At 42.1% G+C, this 23,325-nt stretch overlaps 1 protein-coding gene across 11 annotated transcripts in view; it reads left to right on the top strand.

Annotated features, from left to right (window-relative positions):
* The window catches only part of Plekha1 (pleckstrin homology domain containing A1), a 50,110-nt gene extending 40,984 nt beyond the window's left edge, over positions 1 to 9,126 (top strand). For 4 of the 11 annotated variants that reach the window (XM_052761599.1, XM_052761600.1, XM_052761602.1 and 1 more), the window contains 5 exons: positions 19 to 83; positions 650 to 713; positions 4,029 to 4,118; positions 5,254 to 5,359; positions 6,542 to 6,871. In XM_052761599.1, the coding sequence (XP_052617559.1) occupies positions 19 to 83; positions 650 to 713; positions 4,029 to 4,118; positions 5,254 to 5,359; positions 6,542 to 6,759 (543 nt within the window). In that variant the 3' untranslated portion in view covers positions 6,760 to 6,871. Of the gene's footprint in view, positions 1 to 18; positions 84 to 649; positions 714 to 4,028; positions 4,119 to 5,253; positions 5,437 to 6,541 lie in introns of all 11 variants that reach the window. The other 7 variants (XM_052761603.1, XM_052761610.1, XM_052761605.1 and 4 more) reach the window with 6 other exon arrangements.
* Positions 9,127 to 23,325: the final 14,199 nt, after the last annotated feature.

Raw genomic sequence — 23,325 nt, 5'->3', positions numbered from 1 at the left:
TGTTTGCTCTTTTGCCAGGAAAAGGAACCTCTGCGGGTAATACCACTTAAAGAAGTTCATAAAGTCCAAGAATGTAAGCAAAGGTAAGGGACTGCACAGTTTGAAGAACAGTGCCTCCCGTGGTTCATGAACATACAGCATGTGCTTCTCCGTTCTTGTGTGGATTTTTAACTGTGGTTAAGATATGCTGCACTTTCGTTTTGTTTTTTAATCTTAAAGTATTGCAATATTTTATTTGAAAACTAAAAATTAGGAAATGACTCATTTGTAAATGACATTTCAGAAGTAGCTCCTTAATGTAAAGGAAAAATTATTATGAGAAACTTCTGAGATTTAACAATTTGAGGTATTTTTAGTATTTCAAAGTGCTGCAGAACAGATTGTCACAAGGAGCTGCACTGGCTGTGCCGTGCTGAATTGAATGAACTGTAAACACTTGGACTTTAAAGTTGCTTTATGTATCTTTTTTAAATGAGCTGTGCAAAGCATGTGAATTGTGATGCAAAACTGGGAAAAGATAATGTGATTTTGTTGGTGTTTTTTCTCTAACACTGATTTATTGACACATATTTGGCACTGAGTAACCAGCCAAAAGAGAAACTATCAAACTGTGATTAACATACAACTGGATGATTGTTTTTCCTAACAGTGACATAATGATGAGGGACAACCTGTTTGAAATTGTAACGACGTCTCGAACTTTTTATGTGCAGGTAAGACAGTTACTTGGAGATTATAGATTCTCTTACAAGAAATTAATAACATTTAGAGGTGAAATAAATATAAATAAAGCTTGTCAGTTTTGACAAGTATAATTTACCAGCTTATTGAAAGATGTCAGGTAGTAGGTTGGTGGTGGGGTACATGCTCAGAAATGGGAGTGTTCTGTTATGAATTAGTGAGATGGATCAGAATCACATTTAGGAGAAAGGGAGTGCTGTTTTACTTACATTTTAGCAGTACCTTCAAATGTATTATCTTTCTGTGTTTTTCTTTAATATTATGTTTGTTAACTTTATGAAAAGGAAAGCCTCAGGTATATAAATGAAATTATTGGAAAGAGCATTTATTTATTTTGTTAATGAGAGTTTGCAGATTTGCTTATTGTAGAAAAGTTAAAATGATAGTTTATAAAATACACATTTTCCCACATCCAAGCATTGATCTTACAGCAAGCAAGGTCATACTAAATGTATAAAATCTTGTTTGTTTTCATATATTGTCATTTTTCCATTAAAAGTTCTTTGGAAATAGATGGGTCTGGTGGCTCATGCCTTTAATTGGGTTTAAAGGCATTCAGAAGACAGAGGCAGGTGGATGCTGGTGAATCCGTGGCCAGCCAGGGCTGTGTAATAAGATCTTATCTCCAAAAAATAAAAAAAGCCACCTCTGGAAACATTTTAGAATTGCACCACACTCACTCCATGTGTGGCTGCTCCACAAGTTCTGTTCTTTTGTGACTAAACATTCATTTGCATAGTTTTCATAATTTACTGTGAAAGTGTGATGATGGGAGCATCTGTGTTTAAAATTTGGCCCGACTGATTTCTTTAGGATGTTTCCAGGTCAGATTAGCCATCAACAGTCCTTCTGTTTTGTCACACTGGCTTTGATCACTGTGCTCCTGCTCTGCCCTGTGCCTGCTCTGCCCTGTGCCTGCTCCAGGTTCTGCCTTCTGAAAAATGCTCCTTGAAGTTATTGGCATTTGATAGATTCTGGGAGAGGGGGAGTTAGTTTTCTTCACTGTGTGACCCTTGGTAGGCTGACCACATACCAGAGCAGGCCCCACTTCCAATATTAGCCACGCACCACACACTGGACTTGATGGAGAAGGGGGTGTAGATCTCGAAGTTGAGTGGGAAGGATGGGAGAGCAGAGAGGAAGGAGTTAGGAGAGGGGGGTGGATATGTTCAAAATACATTGTATGAAATTCACAAAAAATTGGTAAAAAACATAAAATTCAATGTGCAGTTTACAAAGTGCATAGAAAAAAATGGCCTAAAATTTGAAACAAATAGGGAAAATTGTTTTGCCACAGTAAAGCAAAGAATCATCATTTAAGGAGAAAAAAAGACATTATTAGCTCAGAAACATTCTATATTTTACCTTTTTGGAAATTGTAGATTCTAGATTCTAATTTAGATCACTTCTCAAGGACTGAGGGGTTCTAAAATAGCAGAAGGTGTGTGTTGGTACCTTCTTAGGCTTGTGCTGTGGCTATACCACCTTGAACATCCTGGTCTTATATTTAAATTCACACTGGCAGTCTTTATCAAGAAAGAGAACTATAGCCGGGCATTGGTGGTACACGAACTTGAGAGGCAGAGACAGGTGGATTTCTGTGAGTTCGAGGCCAGCCTGGTCTACAGAGCAAATTCCAGTACAACCAGAGCTGTTAACATGGAGAAAACCTGTCTTGAAAAAAACAAACAAGACAAAACAAACAAAAAAAAAAAGGAAAGGGACTACCTCTGAATTTGACTACTAGTGCATCTTTAATTCAATGTCCTATTAGAAGTTATTTCTATCCAGGAAAGGCGCAAAGCTACACAGAGAAACCCTGTCTCGAAAAACAAAAAAAAAAACAAAACAAAAAAAACAAAAAAAAAAAGAAGTTATTTCTAGCCAGATGGTGATGGTGTACACCTTTAATCCCAGCACTCAAGAGGCAGAGGCAGGCAGATCTCTGTGAGTTCGAAGACAGCCTGAAGCTAGTTCCAGGACAGCTAGGGCTGTTACACAGACAAACCCTGTTTCTTTGTCTTTAAATAAATAAATTTATTATGTATACAGTCTTTTGCCTGAATGTATGCTTTGATGCCAGAAGAGAGCACCAGATCTCATTACAGATGGTTGTGAGCCACCATGTGGATGCTGGGAATTGAACTCAGGACCTCTAGGAAGAGCAGCCAGTGCTCTTAACCTCTGAATCATCTCTCCAGCCCAAGAAATTATTTCTAAAATTAATACATTAAAAACCTTTTTAAAGTTTCAGTTATACATGTAGCAAGTTCAGACTATAGCATTTGACAGCAAAATAAGAACTTTCTTTGGTTTCTTCCTCTTACTTCCTTTCTAAAAACGTTCATCATCGACAGTTTTATGTGCCTGGTTTTAAAGCATGCAGTGGCTATCATATGTCTCCATATAGTAACTTGCTCAGAAAAAACAGGGTTGAAAATAGTGTTTTTGAGCCAGGCTTAGTGGTATATGCTTGTAACCACAACTGTTCAAAAGGCTGAAGCAGAAATTTCAAGGGCAACCTCCATAAAGAGTGAAGTGAAGGCCAGCCTGAGCAATTTAATGTGACTGTGTTAAAACTAAAACACACATTTTAAAACAAAGACTCAATATCTGAGTGTTTTCCTTGAACATGTAAGTGTCTGGGTTAACTTCCCAATAACACATACTCACACAAAAAATGCCTTCAGGGGTTGGAAAGATGGCTCAGAGATTAAGAGCACTGGCTGCTCATGCAGAGGACCCAAGTTTTATTCCCAGAATCTGCATTGGGTGGCTCACAACTGCCTGTAACTACAGCTCCAATGGAGTCCAATGCCCTCTTTTGACCTCTGTAGCTGGGGACAGCTGGACCAATGACTCATGAGTTTACTGAACTCCACTCTACACACACACACACACACACACACACACACACACACACACACACACACACACACACACAAATAATAAATCTTTTAGAGTGTTTTGAAGCCAGGCATAGTGGCTCACACCTTTAGTCCCAGTACTTGGGAGGCAGAAACAGGTGGATGACAAGCAGATCTCTTGAGTTCAAGGCCAGCCTGGTCTACAGTGAGAGTTCAGGACAGCCAGACTTACAGAGAGAAATCTTGTCTTGAAAAAGAAAACAAACAAAAATAAATAATAGAAATAAAAATGCTTTGAAAACTATTTTTTAGAAATTACTGTCTTTGAATGTGTTTGCAGTTACTAAGGTATGGAATACATGGAAATAGAAGGTGATTTTGAGAGAAATTTGACTGAGATATCCCTTTTATTTCCTTTAGGCTGATAGCCCGGAAGAGATGCACAGTTGGATTAAAGCAGTCTCTGGCGCCATTGTAGCACAGCGGGGACCTGGCAGATCAGCATCTTCTGTAGGTTTTCTCCTTCTTGGGGAAACTCTGCATCCTTTGGAGTTGTTTTCTTCCTCTTCCCTAATCCTTCAGTTTCTTTCTTTGTTGAGATTATTTGCATGTTGACTTTCATACCAATTGGACTTGCAAAAATAATTCACCCTAATTCAGAGCTTCCTTGTAGTGTCACATGTACATAACTTTCTGTGCACATTGTGTTAATGCACAAGCTGGGCAGCTAAAGAGTAGAGCCTTTCTTCCTTTGTTCTTGCACTTAGGTTCTTGTTAGTAGGTCTGAGTGTGACAGTTTGGCACTCTTGATGTGACGTTGGCCTGACCATTCAAGGTACTTTTGGGTCTAGCAAAACACAGTCTTGGTTTCCCCTTGACTTGCCATCTTTCATTTAAGATTTTTTTCCTTAATGGTGTTGGGATATCACTGACCAAACTAGAGCCTTAAGTACAGTTTTGTGTTCCCATTAATTTTTTTCCTATTTCATATTGTTATTTAAATTTTTTATCAGGTTGGTAGAAAAGCTTGTTATCTTTGCTGTGGTTTGATAGTAACATTGAAACAACTAAATGATCTGCTCAGACACAGCAAGAGCAACACTTGTTCATCTTGTTCAAGTGAATCTTAAGAAGTAGTTTTGTTTGGAATACTTTGGCCATTCATCTCCGTTCTGAAAATGCAAACCCTGTTGAGAAATTACATCTTCAAAGTAGCACTGTTGCCAGCTGTCCTGGTGTGCCATCCCTAGCCTTTATGATGTATTCTGTATCTGCCTAGACATCCTGTACTGTCGGTATTTTTCCTGGTAGTAATACTGTCTTTTAGTAGTCTCCTGGTGCTGATAATAACAGATCAGTAGATAGTAATCCACTTTTCCCATTCTTTAATCATTTATCATTATTCAGGTATTCCTTTAGGAATATTGAAGAAATCTCTTTCATGGGTGTTAAGTTTTGTAACTGCCTGCATTTTATGTGACTTTCAACAGTCAAGTATGAGATTCTCTGCAAAAACAATGTCTGTTGGGAAGAGGGAAAGTTGGAGAAGGGTGTTTGTGTTCTGTGCTTTGTGGTGGGGGCAAATCGGACTGTCCAGCTGTGACTATCAGCAGAATTCTCTCTTTTCCTCCCTCTCCCAATATAGGTTAACTCTAATCTTAGCTTTGCACTGTGTTCCAGATGCGGCAGGCCAGAAGGCTGTCGAACCCTTGTATACAGAGGTATACATCAAGAGCTGGTGAATGCAGCACGTATGTGGGCTCTCATGCAAATGTGCCTTCTTAGTAGAGGGCCTGGACTCGCTCCTACTCACAACTGACCACAGAAGGTTGAGTGGACTGACTGCCTTTTGCGGTTGTCGTCACTAACGCAAACTCTTTAATGTAGTCATCAGACTGAATATGTATAGTAAGAGAAGACAAAAGCAACCATGCTAATGGAAGCTTCCAGAGCTTCAGAAACTGACTGACTGAATTGCTGCAAGAGTTTTGATTTCCACATTTTATGCATTTTGAGTTTTTTTTTTTATATATATATACATCACTTAAAATGTGCCTTTGTTCTGATCCAGGCAAATTTCTGCACGCACCCACATTGGATAAACTATGTCACCAGAATTGCATGGCATTTTATAACTCTGGTGAAGTTTACCATGTAATGGGAGCCTGTAGTGTTTGCTGATCGTGGTGCTGTTTTCAAAGCAGCTAGTGTTGTAAATGAGCACACTCCGGAGCTGCACAGCACCCCCAGTGTCTTCAGATCTGTTACTAGAAGTACAATAAAATCAGTATGCCCAACTGATCTTACTTCATCAGAGTTTTAAAAGTGATTCAGTTGTACCCTTTCTTACTTTTAAAGTCTTAAACCATATGAATGTGTGACTTACCCAAAATAAGCAGTTAAATCGGCTGCAGTTAGTTGCAGTGAAATTGAGAGGCAGAAAACAAGTTGTCAGACTGCTAGATAAAATCATGTCTGAAAAGTCTTGATTCTTGTTGATTAGCCTATAGCCTTTCATTTTTATATTTTGTCTTTTTATTTTTTTAAATACTTGGGATAGTCCCCATTACTCTTAAATGATGGTAGACTCTTCTTTCAACACAATTCAGTTGCAGTTGGAACACCGTATTTCATTTTAGGCTAGATAGGCCTTCAAAGTGCCATAAGCTGACAAATTCATTTTTGGTGACAGAATCAGTTTCTTAGTGGAATTGGTTGTTGGCTATAATTGCTTTGAACTCACCCCTAAAATGCATCGCTTTGGGAAGGAACTTGCACATTTATGCTGCATGGCTCATGCTTCTGCTATGTGTGTGTGTGTGTGTGTGTGTATGTGTGTGTGTTTGTTTTTCAGAGAATCAAGTCTCCCATTGAGTGACTGACTGACTTGCTGTCAGTGATTAGCTGTATCTGACCACCACTCCTCTTTCCAGGAGCATTCCGGCTGTCCTTCAGAATCCAAACACACTGTCCGTCCTGCCGGGGCAGCAGCAGCAGCCACCTCACATTCCGCAGCCTCTCGCAGCCACTCTCTGGTCTCAAGCTATACCATGGAGAAGCGAGGATTTTACGAATCTCTTGCCAAGGTCAAGCCAGGGAACTTCAAGGTCCAGACTGTCTCTCCAAGAGAACCAGCTTCCAAAGTGACTGAACAAGCTCTGCTTAGACCTCAAAGTAAAAATGGCCCTCAGGGAAAAGATGGTGAGCCAGTGGACTTAGATGATGCCAGCCTGCCAGTCAGTGATGTGTAAGGTGGGAGCACATGGGCTGCCTGCCCCTCTCATCCCTCAGTGTCCTTTCATGAGGCTTCTAGCCAAAGATGATAGAGGATGGATGGTTTCAGTGCGTATATTATATTGTTTCTTGGGTGTACTTTGTAAACTGGCAAACCAAGAATCTAGGGAGTGGCCAAGTCAACGTAATTTCTTTAAGACAGGAAGGAAAAAAGATGTGCCCATACTGACTGTCCGAAGCTTTATATGTTTGGGTGGTAAAAATGTGTGTGATTTTTTTTTCTAGTGACTTTGAAATTTTAAATAACTTAAAACATTAAAATTTCTTATTGTTTTGATCATTTAAAAATGCTAATATGACTCCCTATGAAATATTTAATATTGACACATTCATATCAGTTAACATTATCAAATGGGACATCGCCAGACAAAAATTCTTAAACTCATGATGTCTGTGGTGCTGCAAAATTTATATTGTGATGTGGACTGTTTAGAAATTCTAGTCATTTTTGATATCAGGTGAGTGGTAAATTTTGCATAGAAGATTCCATTAGACTGATGAGGCAGGTAGGGGTTGAAATGGGGGCAGCAAAGGTGGGAGATTAGAGCTCAGCTATAGCGAAGATTTTTTTTTTTTTTTGGTGGGGACTTTTTTCTTTTTGAGACAGGGTTTCTTTGTGTAGCCATGGCTGTCCTGGAACTTGTGATCTTTCTGCCTCTCCTGCCTCCCAAATTATAGGCCTGTGTCTTACAGCCTGAGACACTTGTTTGAAAAAGCTTAAGACTTACACCTATCAGTATTTTATTTCAGTAAAAATTATTTGATCATAAATTTTGGGAAGATCTGGTTTTTTTTTTTTTCCAAGACAGTTTTTCTATGTTGCTCTTGCTGTCCTGGATCTCGCTCTGTAGACTAGGCTGGCCAAAAATTCACAGAGATCCACCGGCCTCTGCCTCCTAAGTGCCAGGATTAAAGGCGTGCACCACCTACATCCAGCTTTTTTTTTTTTTTTTTTTGTAACTAGATCTTATTTCTGAATTTGGATCAGTGAAAGACCACAGTTCATATGTGAAGTCATAACTGCCCTTAGTCGTGAAATTGTTGTGGCCTCTACCTTTTCATCATTAATAGCTTATATTCAAGTGCCTGTGTCTTCTCATCTCATTTAGGATTGTGCTCCAAAGTCCTACATGATTGGCTTTAAATGTTTGAATAAATTAATTCAGTAGTATAGTTTGATATGTTAAATAAGATACCATTTTATGTCAGAGACACCAGAATGTTGGTGTTCTACTACCTGTGCAATATTTATGTCTTGAAAAAAAAATTTGAGTATGCATTTAATTGTGGGGATATCCTAAATTAGAAGTACCTCTCTAAGGAACCCACAGTTTCTGGTGTTGAGTGATAGACTGGTTTGAGCAAGTACTGTTTTGCGGCAAAGTTTTAAGTGTTTGCTTTTCCCAGGCTGCTGCTCCATGGTATTTCCAGTTCCACACACTTCTGTTTTGGAGTCATGGGTGTTAGTGTTTTGCCTTTTTATGTTCTAAGACTACTTGTTGGAGGATGAGAAAATTGCTACCGTGTGGGGCCTAGGGGTTAAGATGTGTTACTAAGTTGCCCAGCACAAGAACATACCACTCACCTTTTATATTCATAAGCTAATATGTTAGAGTTCTATGTAGTTTTCTCTTTTGCAGCTGCATTGGAAAACCATAGGACAACAAGGTTTTTAAGCAGTTAGCACCCTTCTGCTGCCCTGTTCATTACCCAGGCTCTTTTGGAAGTTCCTTTTTCATGAACATACCTAGGAACCCATGTACAGACACTTGGCAGTACTGATGAGCCTGGCGCTGTTTCCTTTGGTACAGCCTCCCCAGTGCACGTTCATTTTAGCATATTTTGGTATTGGTAATTTGATATATTTCATGGTAGCAAAATATTAGCTCTATTTTGGGACTTTTTATAGAATTACCCTTATTCAAAAGTGTAGGATATGTTCTTGTGATTGTCAGGGTCTCCTAATATTTATCTCAATTCTTTTATAAGCTTACAGAAATTATTTAATTATTTTAAAACATACTTTCCTGTAAATATGTCACATCTGAAGTGTCAGCATTTACTTTGAATACCGTAATATTTGCTGCATTTTTTTCTGTGTGTATAATGTATCTCTTTTCAGAACAGGAATGTGCCTCCTGATGTTTACTGTTACACCTGCTATCTTTGTATGTCCAATTGGTTGAACACTGTAATGACTTGAGAATAAACTGCTCAGAATTCATTTTCACTTAATTCCCATTTTGTTTGGTTCAGTTCTCATGTGAACAAGTCAGTAGAACTAGTAAGAAACATTTTTGGTTAGTTCATTTGCTTACTTTTGACAAATAAGAAATTTCACATCAGGTAGTGGTGGCACATTGTCTTTAATCCCAGCACTTGGAAGGCAGAGGCAGGCAGATCTTTGAGTTTGAGGCCAGCCTGGTCTACAGAACAAGTTCCCGGACAGCCAGGGCTACAACAGAGAAACCCTGTCTCGAAAAATCAAAGGGAAAAAAAAAATTCAGATTCTTGAATTCTTGGGGTTTGTTGTTTGGTTTGGTTTTGTTAGGTTTTTGTTTTGTTTTGTTTTGTTTAGAGATAGGGACTTGCTATACAGTCTTAGCTGGCCTGAAAGTCACTATGTAAACCAAGCTGGCATTGAACTCAACAGATAGCCTTTTGCCTCTATCTCCTGAGTGCTGGGCTATAAAAGCGTGAACCACCAGGCCCAGCAGATCCATGAGTTCTTTTTTTTTCTTTTTGATTTTTTTTTTTTTTTTAAAGACAGGGTTTCTCTGTGTAGTTTTGGTGCCTGTCCTGGAACTCATCTCTGTAGACCAGGCTGGCCTTGAACTCACAGGGATCCGCCTGACTCAGCCTCCCGAGTGGTGGGATTAAAGGTGTGCGCCACCACCGCCCGGCGATCCATGAATTCTTAAGACAATTTCATGTGAAATTGTAGGAAGAAAATGTCTGTGTGTTTAAAAAGCTTGCTTATTTTACTTAAAAAATAAACAAAAAGCATGTTCTCAAAAGCAAAATTAAATGTGAACATAGAGCATATGTTCCAGGAACACAGAGAAATCCTGTCTCATAAAGAAAAAGAAAAAAGAGCATATACTGCTCTTGCAAAGGACCTGAGTTCAGTTTCCAACATACCTACCTGTTAATTCCAGCTCCAGGGAACCTGACCTCCTCTTCGGGTTTGAATGAGAGTGACTTCCATAGGCTTATATATTTGTGTGCTTAGTCCCGAGTTGATGGACTGTTTGAAAAGATGATGAGGTATGGCCTTGTTGGAGGAGTTCTGTCACTGATTTTGAAAGCCTACACCATGCTCAGTCTCCCTTTATCTCTGCCTACTGCCTTTGAATCAGGATATAAGTTCTCAGCTACTTCTCCAGCACCATGCCTGCCTGTATAATGCCACATTCCCCAGAATGACAATGGACTGACTCTCTGAAACTATAAGCAGGCCCTAATTAAATTTGAAGATATAGGGCTGGATGTGGTGGTATATACCTTTAATCCCAGCACTTGAGAGGCAGAAGCAAATGGATCTCTTTGAGTTTGAGGCCAGCCTGGTCTACATAGAGAGTTTCAGGCTAGCTGGGGCTACATAATAAGACTCTGTCTCTTAAAAAAAAAAAAAAAAAAAAGTTCTAAAGTTCTAATAGCTTAATTCCAGATCTCATATAAAAGCTTGCTTGGTGTAGCTAGAGTTTTCCTGCCTGGCCCACAGTCAGGACAAATATCTCTCACCCGCCAGTCCCACAGCCGCTCAGACCCGACCAAGTAAACACAGAGACTTATATTGCTTACAAACTGTATGGCCGTGGCAGGCTTCTTGCTAACTGTTCTTACAGCTTAAATTAATCCATTTCTATAAATCTATACCTTACCACATGGCTCGTGGCTTACCGGAATCTTCACATGCTGTTTGTCATCATGGTGGCTGGCAGTGTCTCTCTGACTCAGCTTTCTACTTCCAGCTTTATTCTCCTCCTTGTCCTGCCTACACTTCCTGCCTGGCCACTGGCCAATCAGTGATTTATTTATTGATCAGTCAGCAACACACTTGACATACAGACCATCCCACAGCAGCTTGGTGTTTGTAAGGGTTTGAAAATCCATACAAGACATGATTAGAAGCATGCTTAGTTAGATGGCTTTGTATTTTTCATTTGCTAATTTTCACATTACAGATACTAAAATTCAATTTTCCCTTTTTCAAATGATTTGTAAAGATTGTATTTTCCCTAAAATTCCTTGGTCCCCTTAGCTTTTAGGCAGGGCAGGTAGCCCTCAGACCTCTTCATAAAATAAAAATTAATTGTATATATGTATGAAATTTTCAAAGAATAAATATACATTCTAAAAAATGTATTTCCCAAACATCAAGATGTGTTTTGCGGCTGGAGAGATGGTTCAGTGGATAAGAGCGCTTGCCACACAACACAAAGACCAGTTGTACCCACATAAAAAGCTAGTTGTGTTAGCCGGGCGGTGTTGGCGCACGCCTTTAATCCCAGCACTCGGGAGGCAGAGCCAGGCGGATATCTGTGAGTTTGAGGCCAGCCTGGGCTACCAAGTGAGTTCCAGGAGAGGCGCAAAGCTACACAGAGAAACCCTGTCTCGAAAAACCAAAAAAAAAAAAAAAAAAGCTAGTTGTGGTCACCATTTCGTGCCTAGGACCCCAGTGCCAGTAAGAGAGCAGGTATATGAGGTTCAGTGGGGCCTCTTGGCTGCCAGGCTGTCTTTAGGTTCAAGGAGAGACTGACCCAACAGAGTATTATAGAGTAGGACACATGAAGTTCCCTGGCTTCCACAAGTGCTCGTGTGTGCACTTACACCCACATATTCTGTACACATACACTCTCATACACACACAAAAAAATGAAGTAAAAACTTTTAAATGGCTTGTGTTGAAAATACTGCTGAAGTGGTTAACGTTTACAACGCTAATTGATGAAATCTCAGAAGTCCACTGTCCTCACATTAAAAGGAGACTTACTGTTGTATGTTCATGTGACAGTAGTGCCACCTTCTGGTATTCTGGTTGCTACACTTGAAGTAATCTGACATCTGTTTTATTTTACTCTACAGGAAATGGGAGGAGATATGTGGCAGCATAGGATAGCTTTGAAATCCATAGAAATTTGAAATCACCTTTCTCAAATGATTTTAATTAAACTTTTTTGGAAGCAACTCTAGCTTCACATATCTAAGAAATAATATAGAAAAGCTGGACATGTCTACAGTGAGATGCCATCTCATGAAAAGATAGAATACAGAAATACCTTGTATGCCCTTTACTCAGTTTCCCCCAGTGATCTCTTATAAAGTTACAGTACAGTATTATAACCATGATACAGTTCAGAAACAGAACAGTCCCATCACTACAAGGATCCCTCGTTGTCCTCGGAGAGTCATATCCATCTGTTGTCTTACAGTTTGGACACAAACTCATTCCGTTCCCTAAAGGCACATTAGGGTTTAAAACAATCTTCAGATGCTGAAGTTGGGCCCTTAGTCCCTTTGGTATTGCTGCCTGTGTAGGAGTCTTGAGAACTGCCCTTTATATCTCCTGATTGGTAAGTGATGGAATTTTCAGTTTGTTGTCAGACACCTATTTCTTTTTTTATTAAGAACTTTTTTTCATTCATTTTACACACCGAAGATCACCCTCTTCCCTCCTCCTGCCCCCCCCAGCCTCCCCCTTCCAATCCACCCTCCACTCAGACACCTATTTCAAATGACAGATGTCTTTATACATTCCTTTCTGTTAACTTTGAGAATAATAGGGAAATATCTTGTTACTAACCACAGTGCAAGAGTTCAAGCTGTGAGTTTTTAAAGATTTTTTTTATTTATGTGGATGTGAGCATGTGAGTGGGGGTCAGAGGACAACATTCAGGAGTCAGTTTTCTCCTACCCTGTATCGATACTGGGGATTGAACTCAGGCTTAGTGGCAGGTGCCTTTACCTACTGAGCCATCTTGACAGCTCATCAGGCTTTGGATGTAGCTGTAGAGAGTGAATGTAAAGATTACCATTTTATATATGTGACTGGTGGATGTTTTTCATCTTTTGACCTCTTGGAGTCAGATTCTTGTCTTCCATGTACAGCAGACCAAAGAGATAAATTAGGGATGTTGAGCAATTCCTTAAATGTCTTTCAGCCATTTGAGTTTCCTCTGTTGAGAATTCTCTGTTTAGTTCTATAGCCCATTTCTTAAATGGACTGTTGGGCATTTTGATGTCTGATTTCTTGAGTTCCTTTTATATTCTGGTTATCAGTCCTCTGTCAGATGTGGGGTTGGTGAAGACCTTTTCCCATTCTGTAGGCTGTCGCTTTGCCTTGTTGACTGTATCCTTTGCTCTACAAAAGCTTCTCAGTTTCAAGAGGTCCCATTGATTGATTGTTTCTCTCAGTGTCTGAGCTACTGGTGTCATATTTAGGAAGTGATCTCCTATGCCAATGCGTTCAAAAGAAATAGAAAGTTCAATATATGGTAAAATCTAATGTGGAAAACTACATTATTATAAAAAACTGCACATCCAGAGGCTAAGATGGTCAAAGAATGATGGCATGGGTAAGGAGCGATGTAGCAGAGAGGACTTCTAGAAAGCCCCAGAAGAGCAAGGTGCTTCTAGGAAACTTCTGTATTACATGATAAGGAATTTGTAAATGTTGATTTGCAATCTCCATGGTCCAAATAGGGGGTAGAGAATTTAAGTCATTCTCTTCAAGGTTCAAGGAGCTTTCTGTCTTCCAAGCTATGACTCACACATCTCTCCTTGCCCTAGTTTTCTTCAGGGGAAAGGTAAGAAAGGGAAAGAATGTGGGGGAATTCCATGACTCAGGAGCTTGTTCGGTTAAGTCTCCTGCTATTTGCCCTCTTAATTTCCTTTCCTGCACCAAGATAAAACACCCTAACAAAAGCAGCATAAGGGGAAAAGGGCTTATTGGGCTCACATTTCCAGGTTACAGTTCATCACTGCTGGAAGGTCAGGGTGGCAGGAGCTTGAAGCAACAGGTTACACACATCTGCAGTCAACCAGGGGACAGTGAATTAGTGTATGCATGCTAGCACTTAGCACTCTCTCCACTGTATACAATCCAGGATACCCTACTGAGGGAATGGCACCACCCACAGTGGGCAGATCTTCCCACCTCAATTAACACCATCAAGACAGTTCACATGGACGTGCCTACATTAGATGTCAACCTGATCTAGATAGTCCCTCATTGAGGCCCCTTTCCCAGGTGATTTTACATTGTGTCCAGTTGACAATCAAAGTTAACCATCACACTGTTATTTCCAAATGGGAGCCTTTGGTTCCAGGGATGTCTGTGCTTGGTGACTCTCTCTCTCTCTCTCTATATATATATATATATATATATAGTTTTTGATTTTTAGTTTGATTCCTACAGTTCCTCATCCTTTTTTCTCACTCTTCCATTTGCCTGTTTATATTTTGAAGGTGAGACATTTTCCAGTGTGGCAAGTGTGAGGCAGTAAGGCACCAGCAGTAAAGGGGAACAGCCTGTTGGCCTGAATAACTAGAAGCATAGAGAAGCTGTGACTGAGGTAGTGGCTCTGCAGTAGGCAGCCTTGAGGGAGAAGCCCACAGTCTCAGTACTGAACACGTTATGTTTGAGATACTTAACATCCAAGTAGAAATGTCTAGCAGGCAGTTGGATAAACAAATTTGGAATTGAGAAAAGTCAGCTTGACAGAAGTTAAGAGTTTATTTGGGAAGAGGAACCTCAGTTGAGAAAATGCCTCCATCAGATTGCCTTTAGGCAAGAGCATTGGTTAGTGATTGCTGTGGGTAGTACCATCCTTGGGCAGGTGGTCCTGGGTAGTACAAGAAAGCAGGCTGAGCAAACCATGGGGAGCAAGCCAGTAAGCAGTGTTCCTCCATGGCCTCTGCTTCAGGTTCCTGTCTTGGCCTCTCTCAATGGGCTGTGACCTGGGATATGTAAGTCAAACAAACCCTTTCCTCCGCAGGTTGTTTTGGTTATGGTGTTTATCACAGCAATGGAAACATTAAGACAGAAGTAAATGCATCACGTGTGTGCCCGGTGCCCAGGGAGGGTAGAAGAGGATGTCTGATCCTCTGGAACTGAAGTTACAGTTGTCTGTGTGCTGCCATGTAGCTTCTCTTTACTGCTGAGCCATCTTGCCAGCCTCACGCTGTATTGTATTTTTTAAATATTTAAGCCAAGCATGGCAATGCCCGCCTTTATTTCCAGCACTGGGGAGGCAGAGACAGGCAGTTCTCAGTGGGTTCCAGGCCAGGAGGTCTACATAGGGAATCCTAAGCTAGCCAGAGCCACATAGTGAGACTGTTTCAAAAACCAAACAACACACATACACATACACTGTCACATCACATTGTCACTCTACTGCATACACCTCTGATATAGCATTCCACTGCTTTGTGTCTCATGGTCCATGAAGACCAACATGATTTCACTGTAGCTACAGTTTCTGCTGCCTTGCTTGGTGTCATCACCCTGATTAAGGTGACAGGAAGGCCCCCAGGGAGAGGAGCCAGCATTCCCATGCTGAACATTCTGGTTCTGGAAGGCGTTCCAAGACAGCTTTCATGGAGCCTTAATTGTTAGGGGATTTTTTGCTGACCTAACACGGCTTGGCTCATGATTGATTCTTGTCCTTAAACTTAAAACTAGGACAAGCCTTAATGAACACCGCACAGTGTCTGTGGCTGTGCTCAGCCAGTTTCTTTCCAGCAGAAGAAATAATGTGCTTGATTCAATTTACTCAGCATTCAAGGGCTTCTCATGGGCAGGAAATTTCCTTGGGTCCCAGGGGAATTAGGAGTAAGAGGAACAGACACAGAAGGGTCACCTCCGTTACAGGGCACACCAAGATAGGTATTGAAAGAACATGCTAGGCTATTCTGCAGGAACGGTCTTGGAGGGCTGTGACATAGAGGTTTTGTGTTCGTTACTTTTCTGTGGTGCTAAAACACCATGACCAAGGCAAACTAGGGAAGGAATTTATTTGGGTTGATGGTTCTGGAGGGATGAGTCCATCATGACAGGCAGGCAGGCCTGGTGGCAGAAGCAGGAAGCTAAAGGCTGGCATCCTGAACCGCAAGCAAGAAGCAGAGAGAAGTGAGAGTGGAGGTGGCTTTGAAACCTCAGCCCCACCCCCGTCCTTCATCCAGCGTGGCCGTCTCCTAAACTTCCTGTTGGGCAACCTGGGAGATTGAAACATTTCATCCTGCAGAATAGTTCCTGAAACAGGAAAGTAAGTGACTCAAAAATAGCTTCAGGAAGGCTGGAGGAAACTGACCAGATTCACTAGGCCCCTTTCTGCTAGAATAAGCAATAAAAGCTGCAAAGACTAAGACAAGACAAGCTGCAAAAAAGACTCTGAGACCAGAACAGCTGCCTACAAGAAGCAGAAACCATCTGAGCTGACTGGTAGAGGTTTAGATCAACTGAGTCATGTGGAAAGGACATGCTCAAACTTGTAGAGCTACCTGCAGGCTGTGCAGTGTGCTCCAGGTTCTCAGTTTTTGTGAACTCTGACCTGTGCTGGGGTGGGCCTTGGTGATGCAGCTGTCTTTGAGTTATTTCTGCTCCTGTAAGTAACCCCTTACCCGTATTCCTATAAGTAACCCCAATAAAACTCACCAAGTTGGATTTTGGTGGTACCCATACTTTGGTCTGTCTTGAGCTGCCTTGCTGGGATGAGTAGATATGTGCTGAGTCTCTGCAGGTTAAGTTTTGTCACACAACACCTCCCCAGATGTGTCATCAACTGAAGGTCACATATTTAAGCATCTGAGCCTGTGGGGGACATTTTCATTCAAACCACCACAGTCTTGTTGATCATTAGATGTCCATTGTAGGTTACTAATGGCTCTGTTCTTTGTCATTTGCATCCTGGGACCCAAGCAAATTAGGCAGCCTCTATCTGAGAAATGTCTAGAAGTCATGGAAGAAGGAAAAGATAGATGGGTCAACTTCAAACTGCTCACAAGTGACACATACCACCAAGTTCATACTTCATTGGCCAGAGAAAATAACAGTCAAGCTAGACAACAAAGGACCAGGGAAGTGTTGGGTTGGGACCATATGAGATTGGCATTTTATTTGTTTTTAAAAAATGACAAAAAACAAATTATGTGTAGCCTAATATATCCTACAGTGAGGGCAGTGAAATCTTGAATTATTTAGTCTATTCCATATAGTAAAATGGCAAAATATCAACAGTAATAAGATTAGTTTTTTGTCATTGTGTGTGTCATGCACTTGTGGAGGTCAAATGGCCTTAATGAGTTACTTTAAACTATTCTGAGTTCTTGTAATGGGCAGGGTACTAGGAGAGCCAATGGCCCAGACTGACAGACAAGATGGCTGTCCTCAGGGGCAGCCTGCTCCACTATTGGGCATAGATGATTGACAGACAAGGTCAAGGGTGCTGGGTGTGCTTGTCTAACAGGTGCTTGGGATTGTGACTAAATTCATTTCCTTGGTCCTGAGAAAAGATATGCTGGCCAGTCATGTAAACACTGCTCAGAGTGACATGTGCTTGCTTCCTCAAGGCCAGCAGGAAAATCTGAGTAAGCTCAGGGTAGCCCCTGTGTGTGTGTGTCTGCTTTGTATTGTTTTAGAAGTGCAAACTCTCTGCCGCTGAACTATATGCTCAACCCAGCCCCTCTGTTTCAAAGGGCTCTCCTGATTGGAGCAGGCCAACATGGAGTACTTTCCCCTTTGATAGACTCCACATTACACTCATTAGAGACCTTAATTATGCCTGTAAAACCCAACCCCCAGCTAACCTAACCACAGAAGTGACATTCATTATAACCTCAGATCCTGTTCCCAAATGAGGGGGGGTGAGGACTAAATTGGACATGGCCACCAAGAGGCCAGAAACCTTGGAGGCCACCTTAGGATTCTGCCCACCTTGCCTTTTTCATTTTTGCTCTTCTTGTGCATGTGACCCATTGTTTTAACCTGTGTCTTTCTGGTGGCACTGGATGCTTTGTGAACCCTTTATCCAAGATTTTTCCCCTTTAGTTTTGCCTCTTTTTTAAAAAAGTTAGTTTATGTGTATGAATCTTTACCTGCTTGTATGTATGTATACCATGTGCATACCTAGTGTCCATGGAAGCCAGAAGAGGCCATTGTCCCCTGGAACTGGAGTTAAAGATGGTTGTGAACTGCCATGTGGGTGCTGGGAACAGAACCTGGGTCCTGTGGAAAAGCAGCCAGTGCTCTTAACCGCTGAGTCATCTCTCTAGACCTTCCCTTTTATTTTCGAGTTGTATGTTTTGGTTATAATTGCTCCCTAGCCACTTGTAATACTTTTACTGTTGCTGTTTTGTCTTCATTTGTGATGAGCAGGAATTCTTCATTTTTATTTTTTTTTTTTATTTATTTTTTTTTTTTTTAAGATTTATTTATTTATTATGTATACAGTGAGTGTTCAGCCTGCAGGCCAGAAGAGGGCACCAGATCTCATCACAGATGGTTGTGAGCCACCATGTGGTTGCTGGGAATTGAACTCAGGACCTCTGGAAGAGCAGCCAGTGCTCTTAACCACTGAGCCATCTCTCCAGCCCCGAATTCTTCATTTTTAATTTGGTCACATAAGGGTCTTTTTTTTCCTGAGGTTATGATTTCGTGTCCTGTTCTCAAAATCTCTTGGTTCCCAGATGTGCTGTTTTCTTGTCCAGACCCTTTTCACCTGGACTCTTCCCTTGTTTCCCATTTAGACCTCTGATCTACTTAGAATGAGTGCTTATGCCCTGTATGGCCATGTCCCATATGCATGGAACTAAGTTCCCCTTTCCCCACCTGAGTAGCAACTGGCCCCGCACTCTTTATTGGGAAGACCATGCTATGCAATTGCAGCAGGGCCTTTGGTTAGTCACGTGTCCATAGCCTTGCACAAGTCTGGCCTGGGCTCCCTTTTGTACAGTTGGCTTCTTTATCTATGTGCCAGCACCACCCTGCCAGCTTCAAAGGAATCCCAGGAGCATTCACCTCAGTGGAGACAGATTGCTTGCAAACCGTTTCCTCATGCTAGGAAACAAGCACGACTATGAGGCACAGGGAAGGTGAAGCTGGAAAATGGAGAGAGTAAGACATCTAGATGTGGAAAGAGTTGTTCTGAAGAACTAAAGTTGCTGCTGTGTGCTTGTGTGTGTGTGTTTGTGTGGGCAGCTGCATGTGTGTGCATGGTCCACACACATGAGGTCAAACTTTGGGTGTCGCTCCTCAGATGCCAGCCACCTTTGATTTTTTGGAGTTATTTTTGTTTTGAGATAGGCTCTCTTACTAGACTGGGGCTCTCCCACTTAAACTAGGCTGTCTGGCCAGTGAGCCTAGGTAGTCACCTGTCACTGCCTCCCAAAACTAGGATTAAATGTGCACTCCATCATGCCTGGCTTTTGTGTGTGCGTAACTTCTTGGGGTTGGAACTCAGATCCTCATGTTCATACCACAAGAAAAATTTCACCAACAGAGCTATCTACCCAGCCCCTGAAGCTTCTGTTTGTAAGGATTAGATGGGCTGAGGTCATCAAAAGGAGTGTGAATCGAAACACATCTCATTGGAAAATGTTGGCAAGAAGCTGCCCATCTCCTCAGGATTAGTCGTGAGAATACTGAAATTTGGAAGGAGTCTGTGGTCATCTTCTGGCACTGGGCACATGGTGTACCCTCGGGAGCTGAGTGGCCAATTCGGAGAGCAGAGGTAGGTGGAGGGAGTGGGTTGAACAGAGGGAGAAGTCAGGTGTAGAGCTGAGAGTTGGGGAGGCTAGGTCTGAAGTGCCTGGGGGAAGAAGCAGGAGGGCAAGTAGGAGCTGAGCCCTGTGCCAGGTGGGGCCTCCAAAAGTGGGGGGCGGGGGCTGTCTAGGGCCAGCTTGTATGGACACAGGGGAAAGCTGGTTTTCTTTACCCTTTCCTTCCTGGTAACCTCCTCCAGTGTTAATGGTTAGTGTAGAAAATTAAAAGCAGAAAACACCACCCATTGTCTCTCCCATTCAGGGGGTACACCCTTGCCCCAATAAGGCCTTCCAGATTTGGGTCTGAGAACAATTTTCTCAAACAGTCAGAGCAGCAGCACACACAGTTGCTTCATCTCCTGCCTCTTGCCTGGTGGATCAGCAAGGCTCACTGTAGGCATTCGACTTCCTTTTGAACCTCAAACCAGGAAAGTTCAGCCATTGGGGAGGGCTTCCTGAGTTTCCTCTGAGTGACCCAAGTGTCTGGGCTGGGTCTTCCTGAAGCTTAGGGTGTAGGTTTTCTCCCTCTTTCTTTCCAAGCTGTCAGTCTTCCTGAAAGGAAGGAGGTGTGACTTCCAGGGTCCTGGTTTCTCAAGCTGGTGACTATTCTTTTTAAAAGAATGGAGAGTGAGTTTCCTAACTGGTGCCAGGTGCAGGACCAGGCAAGAACGTCCAGACATGGCAGCCAGGCAGGGAAGAACACAAATGCTATAAGACAAGGCCTTAGGGCTCTCGGGGAGGATGCAGAAGGCAGGGTGGCAGCTGGCCAAGTGGAAAAGTACCTCAGCCATGAATCACTGGGGACAATGCTCCGCTGGTGCTGTACCATTACCCATCTGGCATGCATACAGCTTACAGCTGAGAGTCACAGCAAAAATGGAATGAAGTTTGAGGAAAGAAACTAAATGAAAGTCAAGATGAACCTGGGCGGGGCCACGAGCATCTGTTCACACAGCAGCCTCAGACCAGAGCCTGCTGTATGACCAGCAGTGTGGACACATTGGGCAAGTCAGACTTCCATGTTGGGGGAGGACAGTGCAGTCACCCTCTGGACACAGATGGCTGAGTAAAGATGAGTGCTAATTTAAAACACCGAGTGTCCCAGAGTTCTAGACCTCTAAGGTCATTACCCTGGCTATAGAATAACTGGGTAAGGGGGATGGCTCAGTGGGTAATAGTGCCTGCTCTATTAGCATGAGGATCTGAGTTCAAATCCACAGCACTCATGTTCAAAAAAAAAAAAAAAGCCAAACCTGGGTGTGGCTGGGTGTTCCAATATCCCTAGCCATATGAAACAGAGATGGGTAGTTTCTGAGAGCTTGCTGGCCCGCCAACCTAGCCCAAATGAGAACTTCCAGTTCTACATTGTTGTCTCAAGGTAACAATATAGATAGCACCAAATGAGGCCTTCCCACCCTGGCCTCTGTATGCACTTGTACTCACATGGGTGTGTGTACTCATACACACACACACACACACGTATGTATCACATATGTACACATACAGAAAAGTGAGTGACTGAAATATATATGCATATGTTCCTACATGGTGTCAGTACACAGAATGGCCTGTCTGTGGCTCTCAGCATTGCTCTAGAGTTGGCCGAGTCTTCAGATGAGAAACATGGGATGCTCGGTCCCCACCCCAGTTCTTTCACACAGCTTCACTGACAGCATTTTTAACAGCATGCACTTTCCCTGTTGAAGTGGTCCAGTTTGGTGTGTTTAGTAGATTCAGACACATACAACCACCACAGTGACTTTTTTTAGTATTGCTTTTGAGTTTTTGAGGCAGAGTGGCCCCAGACTGGCCTCAAACTTGACATGTATCAGAGGATGACCCTGCACTCTTGATACTCCTGCACGCTTCTCCCAAATGCTGAGATTACAGCCCACCATGCCTGGCAACCATCATAATTTTAAAACTCTTTCGGCCGGTTGGTGGTGGCACACACCTATAATCCCAACACTCAGGAGGAGACAGAAGCAGGCAAATCTCTGTGAGTTAGAGGCCAACCTAGTCTACAGAGTGAGTTTCAGGAGAGCCAGGGCTACACAGAGAAACACTGTCTCAAAAACCAAAAAGCAAAAACCAAAAACAAAGACACTTCCTTCTTTTACCTTCAAGATGGTCTCATTGTATAAATTTGACTGGCCTCAAACTCACAGAGATCCGCCTGCCTCTGCCTCCCCAGGGCTGGGATCAAAGGTGTGTACCTCCACACACAACTTTAAAACATTTTCTTTATCTGTAAAAGCAGCCCCGAACCGTGAGCTATTTAATCCCTAAGCAACCACTAGCCCTCGTCTCTAGTTTTCTCTGTTCTATGTGTTTCTTAGGAATTATACAATGTGTTCTTTTGTGTCTGGCTTCTCCACTTTAGGATAGGGTTCATGTTGTAGCATGGGTCAGACCTTCATTCTTGTTATGGATGAATAATATTCCATTGTGGACATGTCACGTTTTGTTTACTTACTGATTGGTTGATAGATGTCTGGATTGCTTCCACTTTCTGACTGTTATGAATAATGCCACAATGGATGGTGACCACAACAAACTTCTGTGTGGACATGTTTTCATTTTTCTTGGCTATATGTATGCTTAGGTGTAAAAAGTCTGGGTCATATGTGAGCTCTTCATTTAACTGAAGAAGGGCCGTCTATCTTCTGGAGCCATGGCACTATTTACACTCCCCTCAATCAGGACTCTGATTTTCCATACCCTTGCAATGTTGCTGTCTGACTTGCCCATCCTTTCATTCGAAGGTTCTGATTTGTTGGCTGCTGCTGCTTGGTGTAGCATCTTCTTGTGTGTTGTTGGTGCCCCTAGAGTTTTTCATTCATTCATTGGGGTCCTTTCCCACCACACACACACACACACACACACACACACACACACACACACTTTTTTTTTTTTTTTTTTTTTGAGACAGGGTTTCTCTGTGTAACCTGGCTATCTTGGAACTTGCTTTTGTAGACCAGCCTAGCCTCAAATCCAGAGATCTGCCTGCTTCTGCTTCCCAAGTGCTAGGATTAAAGCATGTGCTGCCACCACACCTGGCTCCTCCCCCAACCCCTTAAAAGTTCATTAGTTTAGCCGAGCGGTGATGGCACATGCCTTTAATCCTAGCACTTGGGAGGCAGAGGCAGGTGAATCTTGGTGAGTTCAAGGCTAGCCTAATCTACAAAGGGAGTTCCAGGACAGCCAGGACTGTTACACAGAGAAACCCTGTCTTTAAAAAAAAAAAAAAAAGTTCATTAGTTTGAAATAGTCCCAGGCCTAGACAGTCTGGACTCTCCAAACTGCCTTATGTCCTGTCTGTCTGTCTGGAATGTTTGTCTGAAACATTTGAAACAAACTGAGCTGCTGGCTGTGGTGGCACATGTCTGTATTCCACCACTTGGGCAAAGGCAAAGACAGGAGGATCAGTTAAAGTTTGGGACTGGCCCGATTTATATAATGAATCCTGGGCTGTCTGGGGCTACACAGCCTCACTATTCCATCTCAAACAGACAGACAGACAGACACACCAAACCAAAGTAAGTTATATAGACATATAGGCCCTTTGTATCTAAATGCTTGAGCAAGATTCTTCTTAAAACCCAAAATGGGCATGAATATAATCAGATGATATTCAATACATTTATAAAAAAAATCTCAT

This window comes from Peromyscus californicus, unplaced genomic scaffold (assembly GCF_007827085.1).
Source record: "Peromyscus californicus insignis strain IS unplaced genomic scaffold, ASM782708v3 Scaffold_4__1_contigs__length_199733344, whole genome shotgun sequence".
NCBI classification, from domain to species: Eukaryota; Metazoa; Chordata; class Mammalia; order Rodentia; family Cricetidae; genus Peromyscus; species Peromyscus californicus.
This window is presented reverse-complemented; position numbering and strand designations above follow the sequence as displayed.